The sequence below is a fragment of the Mugil cephalus genome, chromosome 3, assembly GCF_022458985.1.
Source record: "Mugil cephalus isolate CIBA_MC_2020 chromosome 3, CIBA_Mcephalus_1.1, whole genome shotgun sequence".
Lineage (NCBI taxonomy): Eukaryota > Metazoa > Chordata > Actinopteri > Mugiliformes > Mugilidae > Mugil > Mugil cephalus.
In genome coordinates, this window is record NC_061772.1 from 7012864 (window position 1) to 7040301 (window position 27438).

The window sequence follows — 27438 nt, forward strand, 5'->3', positions numbered from 1 at the left end:
CATTTAAACTTTGTTTCATGTTCAGTACTTTGTAATCTATTCTAAAACAAAAATATATCATATTTCTTGTTTGTAAATTTCCTTTTCTGTTCCTTCCTTGCAGAGTGTGGCCAGCTGATGAACGCTCCTGGAAACACAGTGTCAGATCAGATAATAGCAATCAGTCAGTCTGGTCAGAACCAAAGGGAGAGTGACGCACGCATCCAGTCTCTGCTCAGCCAGTCGATGTCTCAGTCTGGACAGGGTGGCATGTCTGCCCCTCAGAACATGGAGAAGATGGATGACCTGCTGGTCACCATGCAGGAGCCAGGCACCAACATAAGTCGTTCATATTAACCTTCATGAAGATTCACGGATTTACCCTTTCTTTTTTTTTCTTTTCTTTTTTTTTTTACTGTTAATGTCTAAAATAATTACAGACAGAAAGGTCCAAACATTGTTGGTAAAAAATACATGGAGTTAGACCTTTTTGGAATTAGCCCAACGTCACATGCTTTCATCTCATCACTGATTTTTTTCTCCCTTATAAACACAAGATTTGATCTCTTTAAAAGCCAAGGATTTGCCAGGAATTAACTGTGAAGGAACGCTTAAGAAGAGAATGAGAGGTTGGCAAAAAAAGCAAGCATCTCTTTTTAACCTGACTGACTCCCTGTTGCTGTGTGAAAACAGAGAGGTGGAGAACAGTGTGAGAACAATTACGCTGCCATGGCAGAAGTGGAATTCTGCCTTTTCTCCAACTCTTCTTCTGGAAAGACAATTACTTAGCCAACATGGAATTCATTTTACTTTTGAAGTTTTGCTTTTATCTGTTAGTAGATATCATGTGATGTTAGCAGAATCTTTCAGTTCTTGTGTTGTTCTCCAAAGTGTCTAGGGGTTTCCATGAATGGTGTTCCCTTTAATATTTTTGTCTGTATTGTATGGTAGAATGTGCGGTATGGCAGGAAGATTTAGAAAGTGTTGTATGTTTGAAGACTTTGAAAGCAGCCACTGTGGGTTTGAAACTATGTTCACTTGACTCAACAGTGCAGGAAGTGTTTTAAAAGATGGTTAGAGGAGGATGAGAAACGAGAGGAACGAGAGGAACGAGGACTGTAGGAATGAGCAGATAGGATGCATAGGCACAAACAAGTGTCTATCATCTGTGTAGGTGCTGATTATGTCAGTGTTGTAGCATCTAGCATGCACCTGTAATATAAATAAATTCATTCTACTTATCTCTGGTAGCTACAACATGACATATTAATGATATGATATAGAAGCTCAGCTGCTCAGTAAGTGTAGTCATTTACATAACTAAAGTAATGTTGTACAATTTGCTGTTTCCTGGCTAAATTAGTGTGATCTAGGCCTGACAGGAATACTGCCAGTGTGACACCGGATAAGATCATCACCTCTATCTCCATCACAGCATGCACCTTTGTAATAAGGGCAAGCAAAACGTGTTCAGGCATTTTAATACATTACAAAGAGGAGTCTCTTAAGACAGTGTGGTGGTGGAAATCAACATTTGCCACGTTGGTCTTTGTGACCATTTCTATCATCATGAATTCAGCAAATCTCCACAAGGTGGTGCTTTTGTTTTGAGCCACCTCTTCCTCACTGTTTACAAAAAGGAAAAGACATTTTCTAACAACCGGGTGGAACTAAAAAAAACTATCTACACCCTTTTAAGCCAGTATCGTTAAATATATCATAATCAGTTACTGCAAACCAAAAAAATGGTTCTGATTTTGTCATACAAAGGCTGTGTTACAACTATCATTATTACTAAAATATGACTATGGAAAAGTGTGGATCAAGAGATTTTTCGTTTAAATAATGTAATTTCACTTGATATACACCTTTTATTTAACTAAATCCATCTATGGTAGAGAGAGTAGAATGTAATATATTTTGTGTTTTTGTGTCATTTCGGTGGCGTCATTCTGCGTCAGGCACGCATGAACTGGAATAGTTCTAAATTCTAAATGTGGTGGATTTAGTGAATGTTGGGGAGAAGCAATAGTTAGTTTGCTGCAGCTGCACATCTCATCCAGGTTACGGTATTAACATGCAGGAACAGAGCCCATTTTCCATGTTTTTCGTGAAAGTGCAAACTGTACGTGTTTTACAGACTTAATGTCCTCGTCTGCCGGTGGCCAGTGGCCTCAGGACCAAAGTTTGACTTTGCCTAAATCCTGATGACAGGCCAGTTTTATGGCTCGTGAACTTTTTTTTTGTTTTTTCTTTTTACTGACTTGCAGTTTAGTTCAGCGTAGTCATAGGACGATGTAATTGTTGCTATGGTGTCCTGCTGCCACCTTATTCTTTCTGTTTGTGTGCTGTGTTATTTTGATTAAAAACAGTTTGTGTCGCACCTGGTTTCGCTGTAAGTGTATGAACAAGGGGCTGGTCTCTGATGATGATGGAATTATCTCCATCCTATGCCTCATTGTTGTCTATGTACAGTTTGTTATAAATACATTAAAGCGGTTACATTTTATACACTTAAAAATCAGACACAGCTGTTGTTTTTTTTTTTTTTTAGGGCCGAAAGTATGCAAACTTGACTAATGTGATTTGTGGAACTGTGATGTGTCAGTTTGAGTGACAAAGGTGTGAAAAGTTTTTTTTTTTAAAGGGACCCTACTCCTGAAGGAAACCTGACTTTGGAGATAAAGAGCTATCTGAGATTGGCTTTCTTCAACTCGTCAAATAGAAGAACTAATATTTCCAGTGTTGAGTATTTATGGTGTTATTGCTTTTGTCTGTAGAAAGATTTTTTCTTTTTTAACTGTGTAGTATTTGTGCCTCTGTTCGGATATCTAATTTATTTGTGTTGGTTGTTATCAAAATTGTTTCCCGTGATTATAGTTGTGTTTATATGTGTATTGATGAGCCCCTGCTGATACATTCAATCTGATGTTGGTGGTTTTTACCTTTAAATTTCAGATTCCTCTGTGCAGTTACTCCTGTGACTTTCAGGAGGTCTAAACTTTAATGTATATTATCACATGTTCTCATGGTTTGTAATTGGACCGCTGCAGCCCTGTAGCTCTTGTTGACCAAAATAACAGCATGGCAAAATGTCACAAAACAGTTGGACCAGCAAATTTTACTATTTTTGCAGTGAGTACAGAGCTAAATGTGTTTGTACACACTTAGAACCAGAATTCCTGGATACGCACACAGGAGCGTTTTTTATATTGTCCTTATTTGTGTATTTACAAAGTAACTGGACATCAGAGAAATATAAGAGTCTATCTGATTATACAGTGGAATAGAGGGAGACTGTTGATAAAAGTTCTTGTGTTTTTCTCAACATGCCACAGACTTTTGCAGCATTTCTTGCAAAAGAACTAGATGTGGTTTTCTTTTAACATTACCAGTAAACCAACTGAGTCATAGCTCATTTTTCACAAGTACAGATTGCACATCTGCCTTGCGGAGATATTGTCGTAACAATCAGATTGATATTTTCTATTGTGGCCTGTTTAACACCCTGCTGGTTCATCCAGCGGCCATTATGCGTGATTTATACCGTACAGGACTCCGTAAGGACCTTGCGCACAGGCCCTCTGCCGGGGTGGGACATTTGTACATGTGCTCTCGTCAGTCAGTTACAACTCCACCCAAACGCTAGACGGTGCTGTGTCTTTTGTGCCAGTCGGTTTATTTTTCGTTTCAACATCCTGCTTCACAACAATGGCAGCTGAAACTTCCGCCGAAATTTCGCTGACACGAAATCATAGGAATGTCTGTATCTCCAAACCTCCTCAGTTAACCTTGCTGATTCCGTATTGATCCAAATCAATCAATTTGAAAATCGCGGAGATGAAGAAGCAGCCGGAAATACTAAAGCAGAAACACGCTACTACCAAGAGGACCAATCACAGCTCGCTGCAGCAAGTTGTTAAATTTCTCGGGAGGTGCGAGGTTGTGCAGGGTCTGCGGTAACGCAGGAGCCTCTGCGTCACTTTAACGCAGAAGCATAAATTACGCATTAGTCCTCATTAACTAGAATGTTTTAAGCCATAACACTTTGAGTGTGCTTTAAATGCTCAACAACAGTGACCAGATAATTGTAGTTGTGGTGGGATATAGTGTTGTGCAATTCCTGTCATGCATCTAACTTGTTTGTACTGAAGTATCCATCGCATCTATGTTATTCGACGTAGATGCAGACAGATTTTCTCTGAAACTGCTATGCAGCTAATATATCTTAAATGTAGATCTATTACTTTTTGAATATATATTTTTCTATATAGCCTCTCCCGTTTATAAAAGGAGAAACCAAAATAGATGTTCTTTCTATTATTTATGTTTCTTGTTCAAATGTGTTCTGATGCTTTAAGTGCCGCCTGTAACCAATTAACTTTTGCCACTTTCTCCACATGTTAAAAAAATGTCACTAAGTTTTCGTTTTCTTCAGTGGACTATTGGGTTTATTTTGAGGCTCGGTGTTTACTGGTGTAGTGGTTCCTAATCTCCCTGACGCTAGACTGTCATATGATTGTTTTTCAGACCAGAGAAATGCATCATTTTTTGTTTTTTTTCTTTCTGTACATTAAAACATCAGAGCGCATTGTCATTTGTTTCTAATGAGTCTGACATTACTATTTCCCCCAAAACAGTTTTCTCTCTCTACACTTGTAAAAAGTCAGTTCTTATCAAGTCAACCACTCTTTTAGTAAACAGCTGAAGAGTGGAAATTTCTATTTTTGTTTCTAACCATGTGAACAACTGTCAAATAATCACCAAAGGAAATAACTTTCTTTACTTTTGGCTTTAGCTGGGACATTTTTAGTTTTGTGGCAATTCATTTTCTGTAAACTTCCTGTTATCTTTATTAAACATATACACTTTAAACTGAGTTGAGTTTTTATTTCACATAATTATTCTTACATCATCCAGCCACAACATTAAAACCAGTGACAGGTGAAGTATTCATGTGGATGCTATTTAGACATGTGCCATCCACCTAGACCAGACCAGTCACCCCCACCCCATAGTGATGACACTCCTTGATGGCAGCAGCCATCCCCAGCAGTATGCAGCGTGACACAGACACACACACACAAACAGTTTAGGAACAACTCACAAAACATGAAGAACAGCACAAGGTCTTGACCTGGCCTCCAAATTCACTAGCTTGATCAGTTTGGGATACAAAAAATAAAATTAAAAAAAAACCTACACAATATTAGGAAGGTGGTCATAATCTTATGCCTGGTTGATGTATGAATATGAGCCATACCATAGATGGTGTTTTTTCTCAGTACTTGAGATTTCAGTGTAGTAGACTACACATACTTTACAAATTTACATCTTCATAATCAGCAAATTTTAGACAATAAAGCATAGATTGAGGATCTGATGTGTATCAGTTTCTTTTCCTTATGGACCAATAATACCCAGAGAGTTGGAAGTATATTATGACATTTGTGCAAACCGCTGCATCAGAACATCATCTCCCTTATCAGCTGCCATTCTCATATAGCTACAACCTAGAGGGGTGACTGCTATTTCTGACATCCCAACATTTATTTTTTGTTTAAATCAAATAACCAGAAACACATTTCAAATGTGATTTTGAAATTTGATCTAGACTCTAGGTTTTGCATATTAAATTATTAAGTATTTGTGTGTTTTATTATTACATGTTGTTAGATCTGAGCAAATATTCAAGTTAATTGAGACATTAAGCTGCGGTTTAGCAGTACGACTACTTAAAAATACCCAGTGATTCAAATGTCATTCAATCGGCCAGTCGTCTAATTCATTGTATCAAGTAAAAGAGTTCAACTTTCCTACTGAGCAGCGTCAGTGAAGTGTTCTGGTCGTCCTCCCTGTTGTTTCCGACAGGACCCAAACGCACCAGTTCTCGCGTTTTTGTGGTGCGCGCACATCCGTTGATCTTTCCGAGCACACAGCTTCAAGAACATGGCCGACGTGACAGCGGTGGACGGAGAGAAACTCAGCAAAAAGTGAGCTTATTCATGTCCTCCATCACATTTCTTTATTCTCTTCTGGTTACACAGTTGTCTTTTCTACAAAGATTAGCCTCTTTCGGCGGTTACGACCGTTTCAGTGTGTCTGTAAAAATCATTAGGTTCGATAATGAAAGCATAGTGAAGGTCCCATACGGAGGCACGCTGCAAGCCTACACAAACCAGGATGCCGTCTGTGGGAGTTGTAGTCCTAAGTGTGGTCTGAACCCACTCACATAATGTCCTTTTGCTTCTCGGTAAAACTACAAAATCGGAAATGCTGTCAAAGAAATGTCTTCCGCACATTTCTCATGTAATCCTAAGGTTTTCTAGTTTTGTGTCAAACATTTTACGTAAATGCTGGTGTTAACATTTTAGTGGCAGGACGTGTCACTGTATATTTTATGTGCATTAAGGTTTTAGAAATTAGGCTTGTTTTCACTCGTCCTAATTTTCTTTTCTCGCAAGAGAAACGATCAAACCTCCACAACCAAAAGTGAAACATAAGTGTGCCCGTTATCTTTGTTGCCTCACTGATTATATGTAGTCTCTGTGGACAGTCTTAACAACCAGGTATGAACCAAAGGTGAAACAGACGTGCGTCCATTTACTTTGTGGCATCATTGAGTAGGCGCAGTCTCTGTCGACAGTGTTAACCACCAGAAATGGTGTATTTCCACAACAGTGTTTGGCCTGGGGGTCAGAACCAGCCTCTGATTTATGTGCTGCACACTGTCTTTGTATATTTCCCTCAGGTCTGTCTGCTGACTGTGGTAGTTCAGCATGCTGTGCCTGGTCAGGGCAGCCAGGCACCAGCTGTGCCAATCCTTTGGGGTCAGGGGACAGTGGTTAAAATATGCGTCCCCATGCACAGCTTCAGGCCCAGCTCAAATTTGCGGGAACCGCTGGAGAGGTGACAAAAGGTTGGTGGCTTTTCCATTCCAATGAGAAAAACAACCAACCTTTTGTCACTAGAGTAAATGTCGTCCTCCTTCCTCTTTCTGCATGATTATTTGTTGTGCCTCGTAGATTGTCCCGTGCCTGTGTTTCTTATTTTAAACTTCAGATTCCAGGAAGGAGTAAAAAGTATGTTCAGTCCATTTGATTTGACTTGGAGTTGAATCAGATTATGACCTATGACAAATTTTTGGTCCCCCTTATCAGTGAGCTGAAGAGGCGAATGAAAGCAGAGAAAAAGGCGGCTGAGAAGGAAGCTAAGGTGAAAGAGCAGGTGGAGCAGAAGAAAGAATCTAATGACGAGGCAGGGCAAAATGCCTGTGCATTGGATGAGGAGACGCTTGACCCAAGTGTAAGTTTTTTTTTTGCATATTCATTGCATCTTAGTTGTTAATCATTTAATGAGTGTTGTTCTTGTTTGTATTAACAATCTTTTTTTTCCTCCCTGTAATATAGCAATACTTCAAGATCCGCACTCAAGCCATCCAGGACCTGAAGGGTACAGCAGAGGACCCATACCCGCACAAGTATCATGTAGACTTGTCGCTCACAGACTTCATCCAGAAATACAATCATCTCCAGCCAGGAGACCAGCTGACAGATGTTGTTGTGAACGTGTCAGGTAACAGGAATCGTTCACAATTTGCTCTGTACGTAATCCAACAACATACGGTAACCTTTATATACGTTTGGCAGGCCGCGTCCATGCTAAGAGGGCCTCTGGTGCCAAGCTGATTTTCTATGATTTGCGAGGGGAAGGTGTCAAGTTGCAAGCTATGGCGAATTCAAGGTACAGTACTAAAAGTATTTTGATTTGTCTCATTATATAAAAAAACAGAAGCAGACTTGTTCACGGTGGCATGGGTTGAGCTCTCGAGGAGCATTATGTATTTAAATTATAGTATGTGTTGTGGAGGAAACATTCAGTTTGATGACCTTGCTATTATTAGCGCTTATTACAGCAAAATCTTGCAAGATTACTGTGGAAGTTAATTGACCACTTGCAACCACTCTAGCAGTTACAATTGATCTGTGAATCAGACAGATTTAGACCATTATCCTTTTCCATTGTTCGAGGTCATGCTGTATAAATGCACCTGTAACTATTCTCTTCATGTGGACACTTAAGTGTGCAGTGGTTTGAGTTGTGTATCTTCTCCAACTTTGTCAGGAACTACAAGTCTGAGGAGGCCTTTGTGGCCATCAACAACAAACTGCGGCGAGGCGATCTGATTGGTGTCCGTGGTAACCCGGGGAAGACAAAAAAAGGGGAGTTGAGCATCATTCCCATTGAGATGACTCTCCTGTCACCATGTTTGCACATGTTGCCCCACCTCCACTTTGGGCTCAAAGACAAGGTAATGTCCACTGCGAGTTGGAAACTGAGTTCAGGTGTTTTCTCACCACATTTATTTATACACCTATACACTGCAAATGAACCAGTCCTAGAGTGACTGGGCCATTCTAGCAGCTTTATTTTCTTTCTCTGAAGCCATTTGACAATTTCCTTGGCTCTGTGTTTGGGATCATTGTTTTGCTGAAATGTCCATCCTCGTTTTATCTTCATCATTCTGGTAGATGGCAGCAGACATAATATCACAACAGTACTACAGCTAAACACCAGTCAGTTAACATAATACACACACACACACACACACACACACTAAGATACAGACACACTGAAAGTGTCCGTCAACAGCAACATGTTTAACACGACATTAGCATGATGCGTGCCACTAGTCCCATTTTATTCCAGTGTCAATTCAATTTGTCCATCACAGCGAATTCATACAGCATACAGATAACATTGGGAAACCAAACCGTGGACTCTTAATCTCGTGTGTTATCAACCTTTCTGAGCTAAATCCAGAAAAAGCTCAAAAGGTGAGATTTTCATCCCCTTTGTCCCCCTTCATGTGCTCTTCAAATCTGTTGAATTTGTGAGAAAAACACTTGAAATAAGTCACTGGAAATCTTCTAATAGATCGAACACAAATGTGTCTTTTATCTGTTCTCATTACTTGTTTAATCAGTGAACTAAGTTTTAGTGTCATTGTTGATTATGACTTGAAAACGTTAAATTCTCATGTCTGTAGGAATGATTTCTGATAATACATCTGAAAAGACAAATTGTGTCTTATTTAAAATAAACATCCATTCTGGTTGGCCTCTGATTAGAAGTCAGGTCTCCAATTTGGCCACATCTCTGATTGAGTTTGACACCTTAGCTGCAGGTTCACAAGGGCCTCACACCTTTACTGTGTTAAACTTATCTTACTATTACTGTGATTTTGCTCCAATACCCTGTGGTCATGGAAGGAGACAAATAGCTTGTTGTTACTTGCAATATTCAGCATTTTCTTTACACTCTGAATTCTTTCTCTCAAAGGAAACACGCTACCGCCAGCGTTACTTGGATCTGATTCTCAATGACTATGTGAGACAGAAGTTCATAACCCGCTCCAAAATCATCACATACCTCCGCAGCTTTCTGGACCAGATGGGATTTTTGGAGGTAGGAAGAGCTGTTTATTGTGAATTGAAACATTGAAGTTTTCTACACCATACAACAATAAAATTAAAAGTCTGAAATCTTTAGCTTGAGTGAAACATGTTGGATTTAGTCTTGAACCATGTTTCTGATATTTATTCTACATGTATGTACCATTTGAGGCGGCTGAAATTAGTCAGTACAAGGTTTGTTGTTTTTAGATCGAGACACCGATGATGAACATTATTCCTGGGGGAGCAGTGGCCCGTCCATTTGTTACGTACCACAATGACCTGGACATGAACCTGTACATGAGAATTGCTCCTGAGCTTTACCACAAGGTAATATGCTTTTTTTTTTTTTTTTTATAACAAGTAAGGAATATTTTGGTACATTTTTTGTTGTCCATGGTTTAATAGAAACACACTTGTTGTACTTTCCTCAAACATCAAAATACATGTGCTCTCCTTTATATCTCTCGTTCAGATGCTTGTGGTCGGTGGACTGGACAGAGTGTATGAGGTTGGCCGTCAGTTCAGAAATGAAGGCATTGATCTCACTCATAATCCAGAATTCACCACCTGTGAATTTTATATGGCGTATGCTGATTACTATGACCTGATGGAAATCACAGAGAAACTGCTCTCAGGTAAGTGAGGGTCAGCTTTTGAATCCAGGTTTAAAATAGTTTACTTTACCTGTCAGGGATTAAAATGTAACCTTTTTTGTTGCCAGTGGCACATCTGAGAGGTGGTTAGCACTGATCAGCCACAACTTAATGACCACTGACAGGAGAAGTAAATAACATTGAAGTCCAATTTTTTTTTTTTTTTTTTTTTTTTTTTTTTTTTTTTTTTTTATGATGTGGTGTTATATCAGATGATTCAAGGATTGTTATTTGTCATTCACAACCTTAAGGAGCCTGAGATGAAACAAAATTATGCACTTAGGTCCCGGATTGTTACCCATAGTTACTATAATATATAGATACAGAGTAACTATAATATAGACACAAGTAAACAGTATATGATAGCGATATCAGTGTCTAAACAAGATAAATAAGATAGGCTATCACAACAGTAGATTTTAAAATGGTCTGAACTTTGTCAGACACGTCAAAGGTATACAGTAAATAAATAAGTTAATTGCTCTCCCAGACTTAGCCGGTCCCTTTTTGCTGCAGGAATGGTGAAGCACATTACTGGAGGATACAAGGTGACCTATCACCCTGATGGCCCCGAGGGGCAGGCCCATGAGATTGACTTCACCCCACCATTCAAAAGAGTGAGCATGACACACGACCTGGAGAAAATCATGGGCGTCAAATTCCCACCTACTGACAGCTACGACAGCAATGGTAAGAAACGTAGGGATGGATTCATGTGAGAAAAAGTCTGTGTGCTCCCTCAACAATTTTCCTTTTTTTGGCAGTTAATCGGTCATTTGGATTTCATTAAGCAACATGCATAAGTATTTATGTCTCAGTCCTTTGAATTGTTCTGTCTTTCTTGATTTTGTCTTCAGAGACACGTAAATTCTTTGACGACCTGTGTGCCCAGAGAGGAGTTGAATGTCCTCCACCTAGGACCACTGCCCGCCTCCTTGACAAGGTCTCTGTTCTTGAAGTACATATAATTAATATTTTTTCCTTCCTGTACTAACGAGTTTTCTTCCTTTTGCAGCTGGTCGGAGATTTCCTAGAGGTCACGTGTATCAACCCAACATTCATCTGTGATCATCCTCAAATCATGAGCCCCTTAGCTAAATGGTGAGGAACGCCTTCATATTTATTTCAAAATACAATTTTCAGGTTAGTGCTAACACTTCCTCAACCGTTACAGGCACCGATCAGAAAAAGGCCTCACGGAGCGTTTCGAGCTCTTTGTGATGAAGAAGGAAATCTGCAATGCCTACACTGAGTTGAATGATCCGATTAGACAAAGAGAGCTCTTTGAGCAGCAGGCCAAGGTGTGTATGAAGTCAAAATAACTTGTGTCCCATTATCTACAGTTTGAATTAAACTTTTCAGCATATATATGTGAATGAAACCTAACATTTGAGGCGCGTCTTTTTCAGGCCAAAGCCGAGGGAGATGATGAAGCCATGTTCATCGATGAGACCTTCTGCACAGCCCTGGAATATGGTCTACCACCAACTGCTGGATGGGGAATGGGCATCGATCGTCTCGCCATGTTCCTCACTGACTCCAACAACATCAAGGTAAAGGAATCTAAAGAAGTCCTCATACGTGACCAAAATACGATGCTTTATTAAATCCGAAGTCATTGCAGAGGTTCAGCCCCGGTTTATCAGGGTTTTAAATTCTTAAACCTGTTGAACCACTCATTAGGGCCACCACAGCTGTTATCATACATGTTAGATATTTACTTTCACGAGTCATTGGCAGGTGTTTACAGTAGCAAAACCGAAAGCTTAAGTTTTGCTTTAGAATAGACACTAATGTTGACTAACTACTTTCTTATTCACACTCATTTATCCTGTTTCTGTTTTTTTGTCCCTGTACGGTTACAAGTTACACAAAGTTTTGTTTTGTTCTTTGGTTTGTTTGAATTAGGGATGGGCATTGATAAAATTTTATTGATACCGATGCCATTATCAATTATGCCTGATCAATTACTCCTGTAAATCTTCCGTTTAAAATGTTGCTGCTCTTGCTTGAAATTACGGTCCTGCTTAAATTGCATGTTGCACTGTCACAGTCCCTTCTGGTGAAGTGAGGGCACACCCTCCACCGTCGCATCTTCCTTGTCGTCACGTGATGTGGATGACGTGCTTTGACCTAAAGACACAAAAACAATTGATAAGAATGAAGGTTAATGATATTCATGAATTGAACCAGTTGGAACCGGTTCTTGATGCCCAACCCTAGTTTGGATTAGGTTTGGATTAGGTTGTTGGCAAACTGCCTCACAGGTCCATTACTGCCACCTACTGGACTAGAGTGCTCATAAGCCTGCTCTTTACATCAGAGAAACATTTTCTTACAGTTGACAATTTTGTTCTTCTGCAGGAGGTGTTGCTGTTCCCAGCGATGAAGCCTGATGACAATAAGACAACGCCCTCAGAGGGCACCTCCGTGTAGTGACATGTTCTCTGACCTCTCCCTCTGGAGCAGTCACCATGAAGTACGAGCCTTTACCTCACTGTGTGAACAGGTGGAGATTCAGGATTTGTGTTTTATCAATGTAAGTGAGTCAGGTGTTTGATCATCATGGTTGGTAAGGGAAGTCATCTTTGCTCAGTTTCATGATTGACTGAGAAACAATGATAAATTTTTTTCTTTATCTTTTGTATTTCTTACACTTTTTCTGTTATATTTGCTGTGTTCTCCTCGTTCAGCTGTAGGGAGGCATTTTAATCCTCTTCGTCATCCAAACAGTGAATGGATGTTATTTGATCAGGAAGCCATTTCATCTGCTGTTGTATGCAGACTTGGAAGAGATACTTCTGAATATACTTTGAGCTACTTTAGGTGGTATCTGATTTTGTCTACCATCGTTGGGATTCACACCATATATTCAGAAAACTCCAGTTCCACTAATACTTGAAGGGTTCTCAGTGTATTCATCTGTTTTTACCAAGTCTGCTTGAATTTCTGCTTGCTTTTCTCATCTAAGATTTTTCACAGTGGACTCCACTAATACAATATTGATCTGCCAAGAAGTTTAATGATGGTATGCCTGAATAAAGTGCATATGAAGCTACTTTCCTTTCCTGTGTGGTTTGTGCTCTGAAAATCTCTGATTTTCATGAAAAGAAAATAAGTCATTAAAACACATTTTACCACACTTAACAATTGTCTTTTGTCGTTTGATATTTTTGGCTTTGGGTATTTGATTTTGAATGAAAGCAGGCCTTTTGTTCGGTGCTTAATGTATATGTATATGGTTAGGGTTGTCAGTCATATATCCAAATGTGACATCAACCAGGTGTAACTAGAAATATGAGAGCAGCATAAATGAGCATCCTGATGATGGTGAGGATGATAAATTATATCTTAACAAATGTCTGCATGAATTTAAGATTATGTGGTCAGTTATGTCTGTTAAGGACATTAATAATCATTTATTACTCTCGCTAGGAGAGGGAGTAGTATGTTGGTCATGCATGCACTGACCTAAGAAACATTTTCTGTAACTGATGCAAGAAAAGACCTACATAAATGACTATTGGTTGCTGTTTTCCATTCAAAATATTTATTAGTGATAAAAATGATTCCGCAGCCAACTGTCAGTGGTTTTATAACAAAGTGAAAGCATTTGAGAACGACAGTAACTCAGCCACCAAGTGTCAGGTCACATAAAACGACAGAGCAGGGTCAGTGGATGCAGGGGCACAAGGTGATTGGGGGTCACTGGTGAGCTGCATCCAAACCATACATCACCAACCAGAGCATCTGATGCAGTAGTGTAAAGCACGCCACCGCTGGCCTCTAGAGCAGTGGAGACATTCCAATCACTAATCACGCTTCTTCATCTGGCAATCTGATTGACCGATCTGCTCTTGTCTCCCTGCATTGGGCCAAATGTGAAGTTTGTTGGAGGGGGGATTATGGTGTGGGGTTGTTTTTCAGGAGCTGGCTTTGGCCCCTTAATTCCAGTGAATAGAACTCTCAATGCTTCAGCATACCAAGAGATTTTGGACAATGCCATGCTCCCAACTTTGTGGGAACAGTTTGGGGATGACCCCTTCCTGTTCCACCAGTGCACAAAGCAAGGTACACAAAGACATGGATGAGGGAGTTTGGTGTGAACGAACTTGAATGGCCTGCACCAAAGTCCTGACATCAACCCGAATTACAGTGAAGACTGTGATCGTCATATTACTCTCTTCAATCAGGACACTGATACTGGTGCATTCTTTCACCAGAACGGATTTGATCAGATATAGCACTGGCTGCCAGCTTTAAGATGTTACATAACCTTGAGAAAATGATGGGAGTTATCTTTTACATCCTTACAGGTAACCTTAACTGTCCGATATAATGTGCATGCTGCTCAACCACCTCCTTCCCAACTTCCTCCAAACTCTGTCCTGTATGTAGTTAGGATAGTCTTGAGTACACATTGAAAGATTAAGTATAATAGTGCTGCCTCTTGCCATCAGCTCCTGGATGAATATACCAAATGCCCTTAAGCAGGTATGAGGAAGCACATTAGTTTTTCAGGTGATGTCAGTGGGAAGAAGGTAGCTTTTATTCAACAAAACACCTGTGGTGTAATCAGAGTCTCCAAAGTCACAGTGCTGGCACAGACTGAGCATCAGCAGCAGTTGATGGCTCAGATGTCCATTAGTGGAGCCCTTAAGTGCACTGGACCTCAGCAGCGGTTTGATGAGCAAATCACCCACCAGAAGCTGAGAGTGACTGTACAGAGACCAGGAAAATAATATCTGAGAGGGTTTATGGCTCCGCCTTTGTCAATGCTCAGTTCTGGTGCAGTGCTCTAAAGTCAAATAAGATGAAGACTAACACAGATTCATTTTATCAGTCTTTTATTTAGTGCTTTTAGAGTCGGGGTCTGAATAAAGAGTCACTGTGGTCAGGGTCTTGAATGTATTTACTGCGTACCCTGGAGACAACTAAGCACACGACAGAAACAAGATACAATCTGCTAAACTATTCATTCACCCTCCAGCTCCATTTACCAAACAATGGAAGGAGATCAGTGTCACAGACACCCTCTCATTCTGAATAACCAGTAAGAGTAATCTGGTTTCCTCCCACCTCCAAAGACATGCTTAGGTTTGACTGGTGATTCTAACTGACCCTAGGTGTGAGTGCTTGTCCGTCTCTGTGATAGACCGGCGACCTTCCCTGGGGGTACCCCACCCCTCGCCTGATGACTGCTGTGATAGGCTCCAACAGCCCTAGTTAGGATAAGCGGTAGTAGAAGATGAGACGAGCTTCCAGTAAGAACATCTTATTAGAAGCATATCTCAGAGCTACAAAAATAAATAAATAAATAAATAAATAAATAAAATGAAATAAAAAGTCAGTGGTGGAAAAGCTGCTATATAGAAAATGCTAGATGTTACTCGATTATCAGCAGCGTCGATAAGGGGGCGGAAAGGTGATGATAATTCTAAGGGCCCACAGCCCATAAGGGCCCACACACAGCCCGCAGTAGCATGTATGATGAAATTATTGTAATAATGTGTTCTCCCACTGTTATTTGGGGATGCTAATTAATTGTAAAGCTGCCACCACCTTTGTTAAACCAGTCTGGTCTGGGGTCAGACGACCGAGAAGGAAACAAAAACACACTCACTTGAATAGGAATGTCAAATAGCGTTTCATGGGAATGCATCAACTTTAAAATGACAAATTACCCCAATAAAAAGAAAGCTCACTGTTGGAATGAATCATTAGGGCCCCCTAAAGGACCCCCTGTAGCCCTGGCACTAATTACTAAGAGCCACAAGCTGGGTGAAAACACTGTTAAGGGACTCACTGCATCTTTTTAAAAACGCACACAAACCTACACTACAAACCTATAAAACCACAATGTTCAGTTACTACAATTACTGCACGCAACAAGGCCCACTACGACCGTAATAGCGTCAAGAAAACTCCACACCACTAGGGGGACACAGAGGGACCAGAGGGAGACGTCTATAGGGAGACGTTACCAAAAGACAAGCTTCTCGAAGGGAGGGGGGTCTAAAAGTGAAGAAGGCACTGATTTGGGGGAAAGATGTGTTGCCCTATATTAAGCCAATCCCTCAAAAATAAAAACAATGACAACGGAAGACACAACAGAAAAACGTTGAACATGGAAATAAAGTGGATTCACTTATCTCGGCCGGCGTGGCAGCGACCCCCCTCCCCTATGTGTGGGGTTGTAAGTGTGTGGAGCCTTACGCACTCAGGAAGCGTGCGGCGACGGTGGGGAGATCCATAGAGGAGACTGTGGGAACTCATCGTTCCTAGTGCGAAAGCTGGCACGCAACTGCTACACCTGGTCCCTCTCTATCTGAAGGACGCATCTGACCTCCCCTCCACACTCAGAAAGTAACTCTGTCCCCTTCTCCGACTGCCTTCGCGGCCGGCAGCCCTGTTAGCTGCGATCCAGTGCCACAGCCTCAAACTTTTGGCAAGTGGAGTCTCTCTCCCGACTATCCTCCTGGCAACAATCACTGGATTTTATTATTATTATTATTATTATTATTATTATTATTATTATTGCGTCCTCCGTACACCTGAGCACAGGTGTATCAAAATAAAATCAGGTGTGGGCGAACCCCTCCCCACAATGTCATCAGACAGAAACCCTTGCTCTGTATCTTCATCACATTATTATAATCTTAACTAATATATATTCATAGAACTGAATCGAAGCTAAAACAAAGCCACACATTATTTTTATTTTAATAATTTGTATACCCCATTTGGGCCCTTCTTAAAAATACTTGGTTCACAGTTGGACGTGAATTAAGTGAGCACGAACCAGCGAACTCCAGCAGGCAGAGAGTAAAATCATTTATGATCATAAGTAACTACGAGCATCAGGCGAGGGTCAGTTACTTTATCATGTTTCAAATGTGGCCTTGTAAATTTTTGTTATTGCTGGGACATTTGAATAGCCTAAATGCGAGGAAAGGTTAAATAAAGTAAAAAGACAATTCAGAATTTTGCTACCTGGAAGCGATTTAGATTTTGTGTATTCCAAGAGTAGGTTAGTTGTTCATCAGTTTTTCCACGAAACATAATATTAAACATAAATAGCCCAGAATTCATTGCAACTGCCATGATTATCAGTTGTGTAAAATAGCTTGTAACTACATCTGTCCGATAAACGCAGAGACGTAAAACGTAGGACAATGCTTGAAGAAGAGAGTGGCTAAACAATTTAAGTACTCACGTAAAGTAAAAGTACCACAGAACTGTCGGCTAAAGAACTCAGTGGTCATTATCGTGTCCCAGAACTCATTGTGTGTCCACGCTACAGAATGAGGTCGAATGTGTCCCAGAGCACCAAACCTGTGGTCAGAGATCAGATCACGCATGTGTCCTGGGTGGTGTGTTCACACCTGGACTTTAAGTATGGTATAACATTATAAGTTTATAAAAAAAAAACACTGCCTGTCACTAATAATCACCCATTTTGAATACCAGTAGTGATCAATAACTCCATCCACAGTCAAGGTTGTATCACCAGACTCAACTCACACGTTTAAAATTACAATGAATATATAGATACGTTATTGAATCTTTCTTTCCTGCGTTGCACTTTGTCGACGGTCCCTGCGCACTGTCTCTTAGTCGGGTGCACATAAAGACCAATAATTAAGATGGTAGTATAAGTATAGTATAACATTCTAAGTTATCACGCTATAGCATGATTTCTTTTTGTTATAACAAGATACTGATTTTTTTCTTGCGCATTTGTGCATCCGATCATTGCCAAAGCAAATAAAGCCACCACTTGACCACTTGCATCTGCTTCTACGTTTCCATCTTTCTCTAGTCCAGCTGATGTTGTGAACCTGTTTTATCCCCATCTTCTTCAGGCTGAACCACACTCGGCGTCCAGGGCTAGACACGTTACATCACTGACTATATCAAATAGAACACGCCAACCTTTCTTCCTGTATAGCTAATTTGTTAATTTGTTCAAAACATTAAAAAAAGGAAAAGAAAAGAAAGAAAAAGAACAAAAAAAAATGAGTCACCTCCTCCTCCCCTCCCCTCTCCTCCTCCCACAGACACCCGCAACCAGTGGGATGGTGCGCGCTCCCGCGGTCAAGTGTATGTGCACTCGATTAAACACAGTAGGGCCACAGTGAGTGAAGATGGCGATGAGGACAGCGCTGCGGTGCCTCTCTGCAAACTTTTCGTCCAGACTGCCTCAGCTCTCGTCAGCAGCGCAGCTCTCTGCGACTCGGCTGCTGTGGAGGAGCGGCTCTCCTCGGACTCTGAGCACCACCTCGGCCCTGTCCACAGGTAAAAGGGGGGAAAAAATCAGTCTGCATATTAGTCAATGTACCATTACTAACATGCGGGCTGGTCACACATTCCTGTCAGACGCTAGTGGGCGGAAAGAAAACACCTCCTGTACTTTGTGTCACTTTTACGCAGCGGAGCAGAGGAATGCGACAGGGAGGGAAGTTTGTTTTTGAGTTGGAGGAGCTGTACGCGCCGAAACTTTAGTGCAGATAGTCGCTGCCACTGGTGGGCTAAAGAATACGACAGGGCTCAATGTCCTCACTGTGCCAGTGGAGGACAGTCAGAGCACAAGCTCCATAAATCTACTAATTGCATACTGTATGTCTTGTGCACCGAGAAGCAGCTCATTAAGCAGCAGTCACACATGATGATGACCGTGTGCCATAAATAACTGTAGAATAATGACTGTCATGTGCACACGTGGTCTGAAATTTGAACTTAATTTTCTCGCGTTTTCAGTTACTCTCAATCCCCGATATTTCATCGTGACATCGTGAAATGTCAAAACGTTAAAATAATAATAATAATAATAATAATAATAATAATAATAATAATCTGTCGTTTTAAGGTTCTCACTCCATAGAAAAAAATGTGCAGGCTTTTACAGCGACAGCATTCAGCCCTTAGACTCTGCTGCACACTGGTCATGCATCAGCATCTTGCACAGTTCACAATCTGGTTCAAACCTGTATTTTTCTGCATGATCTGATGCCAGCACTGGGAATTGTTGAGGCATTACTGTTCCTCCCTCACGAACTGGAAAGATGTCAGCATGGCCTTGGGATCAAAGGGGCTTTTATTCTTGTTTTTTTTTTTTTTTTTTGTCATTTTAGATTTGACTCAATAAATGTGAATTGATTTTTTTGTTTTAGTTAGAACTGTCAAACCGATAGTGGCCAGAATCCATACATATAGTGACAGAAAAGCTCTAAGTGGACTGACAACATATCACGTTGCCCAAGTAAAAGGCCACCTTTCTGCCCTGGTCCATAGTACAGTTGTTGTTCTGGGCTGTACACATGTTTTCCCTCCACACCAAGAATGTGGTATGTGTGGCTCAAAAGATCCATCACAGCCCCACAGTTAACACTGATTCATATTTTTGTGTTGTTGTTTTCTTTTTCTTTTTTTTTTGTTAAACTGATTACCTGCTCTGTCTTTTCTTGGTAGCCCTAAAGTTCACAGATAAGCATGAGTGGGTGCGAGTGGAGGGCAAGATTGGCACTGTCGGCATCAGCAGTTATGCTCAGGTACGTTATTGGGGCTGTCTTTTTCACTAATCAATGAATTTATGACTTGTTTCAGAGCTTCGCTGACAGCAATCTAAATATAGTGATATGCTAATGTCTGTAGTGTCCCAGTTCAGTGCTGCACTTTGCCCTCAGCAGCTCCACTACAATCAGCTCATTTACTGTTTTATGGCTATTGTTTGACATAATTGATCAGTGGTACTCCGCTTAGGCATGCAGAAAATTTCATGAGCAGACTCTTGCTTAACTACACGTATTTGTGCAGCCACTGAATTTGAACGTTCAGATGATTTTTTTATCTCTGCTGCTCATTGGTCAGACGTCTGATTCTAAAAGGACACTGCAGGGAAAAAGATTAACGTGGTCAATTATTGCCTGGCTGTAATACCAATGTCACAGCATTTGTATCACCACTTCAGAAAATACTCATTAACTGTGGCAACAGTTTAGCAATTTACTGTACTGTACTTGATCTGATTAAAAGGGTGGCAGGTTAATCCATGTGTTACCACTGAATGAGACTGAGTATGACTGTATGAGCTGAAGCAACTCCTTGACACTAACTGGTGTTTGGTCTTATAATTCTTCATGTCTAAATGTTCCACAGTACAAGGCTTTTTGAAAAATGCAAAATAGATTTCGGATCACAAACAACAAGGTGACCTATGACTACAAATATAATCAAGGAACAACCCCGAATTGTGTTATAGCCACTTTTCACTTTGTTGAGTTTACATTTCTGTTTTGAAAATATTGATGGCTACGTTATGAATGAGTGGCGTACTATGCAAGTAACATTTCCCTGTGGCTGTGGCCTCATTAAAAGATCCGTACTGCGGCAGTGACAATGTTTAAACCATAAGAAACATTACCCTCTTTTTATATCAGTTCATCAAATCATATGGTAAAGTTCAAAACTAACGTGATTAAAAAACACATGACAATATATTTTTTCCATTACCATGAACATTGAACATAGACAATTTATTTAGAGTCAGTCACGCTGTCCTCCTGCCACATATGCCCGGTAGAGTACTATAATGTAAGGCCTCCTAAATACACTCTCATAAAACTATTTTCTGGATTTTAAATTTCCTTTTGCAAAGGACTACAGAGACACTTTTTTAACACTTCAAAGACTGAATGAGCAGTAGAGACTGGAAAAGACTAATACATTATTCTTATCATGCAGTTTCTTGACCTTAAGTATTATTACAACATTTCTTTTTTTGTGTCGTTATGTAAACAGTGTGTTGTGTCATTTTAGGAAGCATTAGGTGACGTGGTATACTGTGGACTCCCTGAAGTTGGCCAAAGCCTTGAACAAATGGGTAAGATCCTGCAATACGTTGGACACTTAGTAAGTAAGTGATTCTAACAGAAGTATCTCTCATGTGTGTGCATTTGCATGTTGCAGAGGAGTTTGGTGCCTTGGAAAGTGTAAAGGCTGCCAGTGAGCTATACTCACCGCTGACGGGAGAAGTGACCGAAATCAACACAGAGCTGGCAGAAAATCCCGGCCTTGTGAATAAAAAATGCTATGCAGAGGGTAAGCGTCTCGCACTCACTGCTGTCACAATTGTCCAAAGTAATGTTCAGGAATGCAGACGTTTTTTGGGTTAGATGACAAGTTGTGAAACCAGAAAAATATTACAGCTTGTTCCTATATCCAGTAACATACAAACTCTTATCTTTCAGGGTGGCTAATCAAGATGACCATTGAAAAACCAGAAGAACTGGATGGCCTCATGGACCAAGCTGCGTATGATAAATTTATCAAGTCACTTGAAGAATAAACAGTGAAACCGACTGTGATGCTGACTGTAATGTAATTATGATCAAAGACTTATAGGCAGGGTTACTAACATCTTGTGTGACACTTTTCTTCATCTGTGGTATTTATTTTGATACTGGAAATGTGCTATCAAAATAATTTCAAATACTCTCTAACAGCTTCCTCTTGGACGGTTAGGATTTGTTTAGTCGCTAGAAAATCTGAAGGGCTCTTAACCTCAAGATCTGTCAGTATTATTGGGTCTTATTCCCGGTGTTTTGCTTCATTTTTAAATGTGCACAGATGTGGTGAAATGCTATAAAGTGCTGTCAGATTGATTTAATAAAATGCGATCTTTAAGTTTGAGTTGATATGCTGTATCTATCATTGTTTATTTTACAGTTCAAATTTGATTCCTTTTTGATGGCGTTTGTGGCACCACATTTACCTCTTATAAAACAAACATTTGATGTGTTTGAGACAGATGTGTTCACTTCATGTTGCAGAGCATGCTGCTTCTTTTTGCTTATAGTTCCACACACCTTGACTTTTGCCCTCAGGTGAAGATAGACTGAGATTGCTAAAGCTAGCTGATCAATGATTAATGCAGAAGTGGTTTTAAAATCAGTGACTTGACAAAGCTCTGCACTCTCAGACAGATAATGAAGAATAAAAACTTTAATTAATATACTAGACTAAAACAGGCTGTTAATCAGTTACTGCAAATAATTAGCATATAAATCATTATTTAAATGTATTTTATATTCAAATATCTTAACCCATTCCTCTTTAAAAGCATTATGACTTCCCATTAAAAAACAGCATTTTTCCTATCCTTTAAACTTGACCTCTCTGCGTGATGTCCTTATTAAAATGATGTGTTTCATAGTTTGTGCTGATGTTTAACAACCACTATGAAACAGTGCGGGGTCACTTTGTTCCTAAGTGACCAGACATCGTCTTTTTCCCGACCATGTCCTTTTTTTGAGACCTACAAATGTGCCAAACTGTAACTATAACTATAACTATAACTAAATTTGCATTGCGTTTCTCTGTGTTCCCCCCGCGGAAAGGTCCTGTTTTTCCCAAACTCAAGAACTCCTGTAAGTTTATTTCAGATCATGCACCAGTTCAAGTTAGGTTACATTATTTTACAATCAAGTTCTAACAAGTACTTCACCTACACGATTACACTTACACTTACACACAATGAATATTATCATTCTGACTATCCTGTTCCTTAGTTGCTGAAGTAGGAACCAACTCTCAGGGAAGCAGGCAAGTTCAGGCAGGGCTAATGGGGCTGGTACTTCATCTCTTGGGTATGTACTTTGCAACTGTCATTGTGGACCATTCTGCCCACTCATAGGAGACTAATTTATTTACTTTTTCGACATATTAAAAGGCCCAACACTCACTGTTTCTTACAACTGGTATTGTCAGAATGAAACCCTGTAGTACATTCATTTTTATGAGATTACTTAAACAGTGTTGTGTGTACATAGCAAGCAAATCCAGGTACATGCTGGTTTAACCACGACTGGCCCAGGTTACAGTCATGGGCACCATTCAAGAACTATCACGACCATCATGGATTTTCTTTTCTTTTCTTTTCTTTTCTTTTTTCTTTTTTAAATAACGTCATTAAATATTTACAGCTTTACACTTACTTTTAACTATGTGTAAAGCATTTGATGATAGTTTCATTCATTCTTATGATTTACTATAAATAATGTAAAAAATGCGCGGCTCTGTGCGCGCTCTGTGTCCACACAAAGATCACTTTAAACACAAAACATTTAGTACGGTTACTTCCTGTTTTGCTTAAATGACCGATTTCCATCCGTGTTCATTACATATGTTTTAATAATTCAACGTGTATTTGTGTATACACTACTATGGTATTTATAGAAATAACTCGTTCTTCTACGGAGAGGAAATTGAGATATTTCTGTTCCATTTTGTCGTTAAATTTACGTGTTTTTGTGAAAGCAATGCTCCCTGTATACTCTTTGACTTCCTATCTGTTCGACCATTGGCTGGTTGTTACATATCCCACAACCCCCCGCTTTGCAACTTCCTTTTTCCTTTCGGCCATTTTCCTCCCTCGTAGGTATGCGAAATTATCCTCCAAAGATTTCAAAATAATCTGTTTTAATCCTTGGTATATTGTTGATGTTTGTCAATTTCATTTACGACCTGAAATAGAGTGGGCGATCTTCTTTAAAATCATATGATTATTGTTATAAGTTTCTTCACTGAATGACTTGGTATCTTGTGTTTTAGTGGCAGTGCCCGGTTTAGTGATTGCTAGCATTGCCGCGTCGGGTCTACTTTTTGTTGCTCTATTTTTTAACAGTGACCCTTAAAATAAGAAAATGGCGATAAAATATGAGTGTCGACTGGTAAAGGCACGTTATTAAAGCATGGAGTAAACGGTATTAAAAACGCCTTTATTTCAAAGTCAACATGCTAGCCTAGCATCTCAGACATAGCGCCTTGCGGACTGATAGTAAGCCGGCATGACAGCCTCCTCATGTCTGTGTGCCACGCTGTTTTCCAGGGAAGTAGGCAGCCATGGCCCCCAGCCGGAATGGAATGATCCTGAACCCTCACTTCCACAAAGACTGGCAGAAAAGAGTGCGCACCTGGTTCAACCAGCCAGCCAGGAAACTACGCAGGTGAGAATTGGTGTCCCAGGGACAGATGCTAACTGGAGCTAACCCCGTCAAGCACCGCTTTATGAATTACTCGGACTAACAACTCGGTTAGGAGTTTACCTCGAGGCACCAATGGAGGGAGTAAGAGATGCAAATAAAAAGTCTTTTTTGGCGAAATGTGTATTGGAAAGATCTACTGCCTTTGAGACGTTCATTACAATGACACTTTTTACATTTATAAGTTGCCAACTTGATGATTCTGTCTGCATAGATGTTAATTGCCAACTAATGTGGAGGCAGTGGAGTTCAAACATGAGTTAGTAGTAAACGGTCAAACCTGATGCCACTGGCTTTTAGATGGTCTACAGTTTTCTGAAAGTAGGGTTCATTTGTAGTTTTTTTAAGGTCACTAACTTCTGTTGATTATGCAGTTACCTACGTGTTTATGGTCTCCTGTAATGTCAATGAGGTGTTTGATTTTGGTCCTAATGATGCTTAGATCTGTCTAAATTTACCTGTATTGTAATATTGAGGGCAACAGCATGATTATTAAAGTCAGGTTTAGGATTAATATGCAGTGTGGGTGCAGTGTGTCATATGTAGCTTTTATCCTTTTTCCACCACCGGACCAACATGTCTAATGTATTGGCTTGACACATTTATATAGCAGAATCCTGTAGTTTGTGAACATGAGAGCAGAAAATGCTGTGATGTATGAAACATTTAAAACACCCATCACATTGGATCTTGGAAACGCTGCCTTAAAGTGTTTTTCCTTTTTTTTTTTTTTTTTTCTTTTTTTTTTAATTTTAAGTGTTTCTTCTTGAGGTGGAAATGGACGTGCACACAACAGTAGTATAGTTAAGGAGCATTTTGTATTCTGTGGACTGTCAAAAGTCTGAGGTTATGCTAACTCAAAGTCATCTTTCCTCAGGCGAAAGGCTCGCCAGGTCAAGGCCCGCCGCATTGCTCCTCGTCCTGTTGCCGGACCATTGAGGCCACAAGTCAGGTGTCCCACTGTCAGGTACCACACCAAAGTTCGTGCCGGACGTGGCTTCACCCTGGAGGAACTCAAGGTAATGTGTCATAATTTCCTGTGCTCACATTCTTTAGGGTGGAATAGTTGATTTGAGATCTCTTGCGCCCTATAAAAAAAAGTGTTTGAAGTGTAGTTTCAGGGGATTGAGTTTTCCATCACTTGAAATGCACATAGATACAGTAGGTGAATTTGCAACAGATGGATATATGTCAATATTTTGCTCTGGGAGAAATGTATTTGTTAGAATGACCTAAACCTCTGCTTCCGTCACTATTATTTCTACATTTGAAGTGCTGTTGGCAATAACCTGTGGATGGAAGACAGAGCAAGTCAACCTTTATGATGAATCACGTATCCCTCTGAGCCAGAAAACTCAATAGCTGTAGAACACAAAGTGCTGCTGGAAGACCTCATGTTCTTGCCAAAGTGTACCTTGCTTTTCCTCCCATGTATTTTCCTGCAGTGGGAGGAAGGCTAAATGATTGTTGATGTGCATCACCCCAGAGCATGTAGACCTGTTATTTGTTTTTATTCATGAGAGGTAGGCTCAAACCTGAGCCACTTTTTCTAAGTGAGCTTATTCAGTGGAGGTTGGGGCATATGTAGTGTTATTAATATTACTCTTGTGTGTGTATACATACATAAGCACAGTAACAAAATCAAAAATGGGCCCAGGTGGGTTTGAAGTTGCTCTCTGTTCCATGTAACTTGAAAATAGCACATCGTGCACGTAAGGGCATCATGTCATTGGCAGACAGGATCAGAAATGTAAAATCCTTTTTGGGTGTTTTGCTTTGCAGCAGTCAGATGATGACAAATCTCCGGAATCTCTGTATTTGCTTGATGAATGCTTTGAACCCCTTTTCTGATGACTGCTATTTGTTATATAAAGTGAAAAACCCACCTTCGTCGCTATTGGGACATCAGTAATTAATCTTATGGAGGGCCCCGCTGGTCACATCAGACGATTTAATCTTTAACTTAATGCTCCTCTCTGCAGGCGGCTGGCATCCACAAAAAGACAGCCCGCACCATCGGCATTGCAGTTGACCCTCGTCGCCGCAACAGATCCACAGAATCTCTCCAGGCCAATGTGCAGCGCCTGAAGGAGTACCGCTCCAAGCTCATCCTGTTCCCCAGGAAGGCTTCTGCTCCTAAGAAGGGAGACAGCACGGTAAGTTTGTCTTTCATGTTTATACATTGAGCATTATGGTAATTTAAGAGAAATTACACTGTTTACTGAAACATTTTCCTTTCTTGGATTAAACAAAAGCGTCTTGTTCATTCCATTGATTTGTATGTCGAGTTGATTAACACACACAATAAATTATAGTTTATATAACAATGATTCCTGGCCAAAATAAGAGTACAGTGTTTTTTGGAAGTACTATAGACATTCAGTAGGAAGCCATGATTTCACTGCATTCTTTCATTGAGTTATTACATTAGTTGTGTCTGCGTTTTATAAGACTTGGTGTAGTTTGAGGTTAAATAATCCACTCGTGCTGATAAATTCAAGTTGTTTGTTCTTTTTTTTTTTGTTTGGGGTAAAAATGTGTGCACTAAGTACCAAAGACTACTCACTCAGACTATTTTAAACCAGTTCAGTCCTTACAAGTCTATATGAAAAATGAAACATTGTTGAAAATGATTTGTCACCTTTTCAGGAGGAGGAACTGAAGATGGCCACTCAGCTCTCTGGACCAGTCATGCCCATCAAAACTGTAAGTTATAATTCCTGGAAGCCTCCACAATATTTAATAAAATGTGATGAGTTTTTTATATTTACCCTTTATGTTGTAAACATGTTAAGTCGTTTTAAAGTTATTGGCCATTCTTCCTGGGCCATCATGGCGTCAGTGATGGTAAAAAGACTGACATGTAACAGTCTGAACATTTTTCATCATAGCAGTCAAGTGATGACAAATCTCCGGAATCTCTGTATTTCTTTGATGAAACATTTGAACCCCTTTTCTGATGACTGCTGCTTTTATAATAATAAGATGGAAGCTTAAAACCACTGCTCCCAAAATTGGATGTTGATCGGTTGACATGAGACTGGTTGGAATTTGGCAGCCACGAGGGGGTGAAAAATAACAAGTTCACTGTTGTCTCTTCAGGTTCATAAGAAGGAGAAGGCCCGGGTTATCTCTGAGGATGAGAAGAACTTCAAGGCTTTCGCCAGCCTGCGTATGGCCCGTGCCAATGCCCGTCTTTTCGGCATTCGCGCCAAGAGAGCCAAGGAGGCTGCTGAGCAGGACGTGGAAAAGAAGAAGTGAAAATAGTCACTATGGAACTTTGCAAAATAAAGTGTTTAAAAGGAA

The 27438-nt window shown here is 40.1% G+C and overlaps 4 protein-coding genes and 2 non-coding genes across 12 annotated transcripts in view; all 6 read left to right on the forward strand.

Annotated features, from left to right (window-relative positions):
- nfat5b (nuclear factor of activated T cells 5b) overlaps window positions 1-4854 on the forward strand; it is a 32747-nt gene extending 27893 nt beyond the window's left edge. For all 6 annotated transcript variants that reach the window (XM_047580087.1, XM_047580090.1, XM_047580092.1 and 3 more), the window contains one exon: window positions 104-4854. In XM_047580087.1, the coding sequence (XP_047436043.1) occupies window positions 104-336 (233 nt within the window). In that variant the 3' untranslated portion in view covers window positions 337-4854. The remainder of the gene's footprint in view (window positions 1-103) is intronic.
- A 998-nt stretch (window positions 4855-5852) lies between these two features.
- kars1 (lysyl-tRNA synthetase 1) lies at window positions 5853-13148 on the forward strand. Of its 2 annotated transcripts, XM_047581224.1 has the most exons (15): window positions 5888-5972; window positions 6731-6898; window positions 7140-7284; window positions 7389-7554; window positions 7629-7722; window positions 8104-8290; window positions 9322-9447; window positions 9645-9764; window positions 9910-10072; window positions 10607-10780; window positions 10948-11033; window positions 11106-11191; window positions 11265-11391; window positions 11500-11643; window positions 12455-13148. In XM_047581224.1, exons 2-15 carry the CDS (start codon window positions 6759-6761, stop codon window positions 12524-12526), a joined length of 1830 nt encoding a protein of 609 aa, XP_047437180.1. In that variant the 5' UTR covers window positions 5888-5972; window positions 6731-6758; the 3' UTR covers window positions 12527-13148. The 2 variants fall into 2 exon arrangements, with proteins under 2 accessions (XP_047437181.1, XP_047437180.1); XM_047581225.1 differs by lacking the exon at window positions 6731-6898 and having other exon boundaries at window positions 5853-5972.
- A 5045-nt stretch (window positions 13149-18193) lies between these two features.
- gcshb (glycine cleavage system protein H (aminomethyl carrier), b) lies at window positions 18194-21786 on the forward strand. The gene is made up of 5 exons (XM_047580659.1): window positions 18194-18388; window positions 19562-19641; window positions 20909-20972; window positions 21059-21190; window positions 21340-21786. Exons 1-5 carry the CDS (start codon window positions 18238-18240, stop codon window positions 21435-21437), a joined length of 525 nt encoding a protein of 174 aa, XP_047436615.1. The 5' UTR covers window positions 18194-18237; the 3' UTR covers window positions 21438-21786.
- Window positions 21787-23441: 1655 nt separating this feature from the next.
- rpl13 (ribosomal protein L13) lies at window positions 23442-27438 on the forward strand. The gene is made up of 6 exons (XM_047581588.1): window positions 23442-23528; window positions 23979-24096; window positions 25010-25151; window positions 26115-26288; window positions 26782-26838; window positions 27235-27438. Exons 2-6 carry the CDS (start codon window positions 23993-23995, stop codon window positions 27391-27393), a joined length of 636 nt encoding a protein of 211 aa, XP_047437544.1. The 5' UTR covers window positions 23442-23528; window positions 23979-23992; the 3' UTR covers window positions 27394-27438.
- LOC125006014 lies at window positions 25923-26001 on the forward strand. Its single transcript, XR_007112517.1, has one exon. It is a non-coding gene; the product is annotated as a small nucleolar RNA MBII-202 (small nucleolar RNA).
- Window positions 27032-27111, forward strand: LOC125006013. The gene has a single exon (XR_007112516.1). It is a non-coding gene; the product is annotated as a small nucleolar RNA MBII-202 (small nucleolar RNA).

Excerpts from the sequence above, each read along its gene's own strand:
- kars1 (XM_047581224.1), top strand. The coding sequence starts at position 6,759 with ATGCTGTGCCTGGTCAGGGCAGCCAGGCACCAGCTGTGCCAATCCTTT. Across the intron at positions 7,555-7,628 it reads TGTTGTTGTGAACGTGTCAG|GCCGCGTCCATGCTAAGAGG; the intron begins GTAACAGGAATC and ends TACGTTTGGCAG. Across the intron at positions 10,781-10,947 it reads TGACAGCTACGACAGCAATG|AGACACGTAAATTCTTTGAC; the intron begins GTAAGAAACGTA and ends TTTTGTCTTCAG.
- gcshb (XM_047580659.1), top strand. The coding sequence starts at position 18,238 with ATGGCGATGAGGACAGCGCTGCGGTGCCTCTCTGCAAACTTTTCGTCC. Across the intron at positions 18,389-19,561 it reads CACCTCGGCCCTGTCCACAG|CCCTAAAGTTCACAGATAAG; the intron begins GTAAAAGGGGGG and ends TTTTCTTGGTAG. Across the intron at positions 20,973-21,058 it reads CCAAAGCCTTGAACAAATGG|AGGAGTTTGGTGCCTTGGAA; the intron begins GTAAGATCCTGC and ends TGCATGTTGCAG.
- rpl13 (XM_047581588.1), top strand. The coding sequence starts at position 23,993 with ATGGCCCCCAGCCGGAATGGAATGATCCTGAACCCTCACTTCCACAAA. Across the intron at positions 24,097-25,009 it reads CCAGCCAGGAAACTACGCAG|GCGAAAGGCTCGCCAGGTCA; the intron begins GTGAGAATTGGT and ends ATCTTTCCTCAG. Across the intron at positions 26,839-27,234 it reads CAGTCATGCCCATCAAAACT|GTTCATAAGAAGGAGAAGGC; the intron begins GTAAGTTATAAT and ends TTGTCTCTTCAG.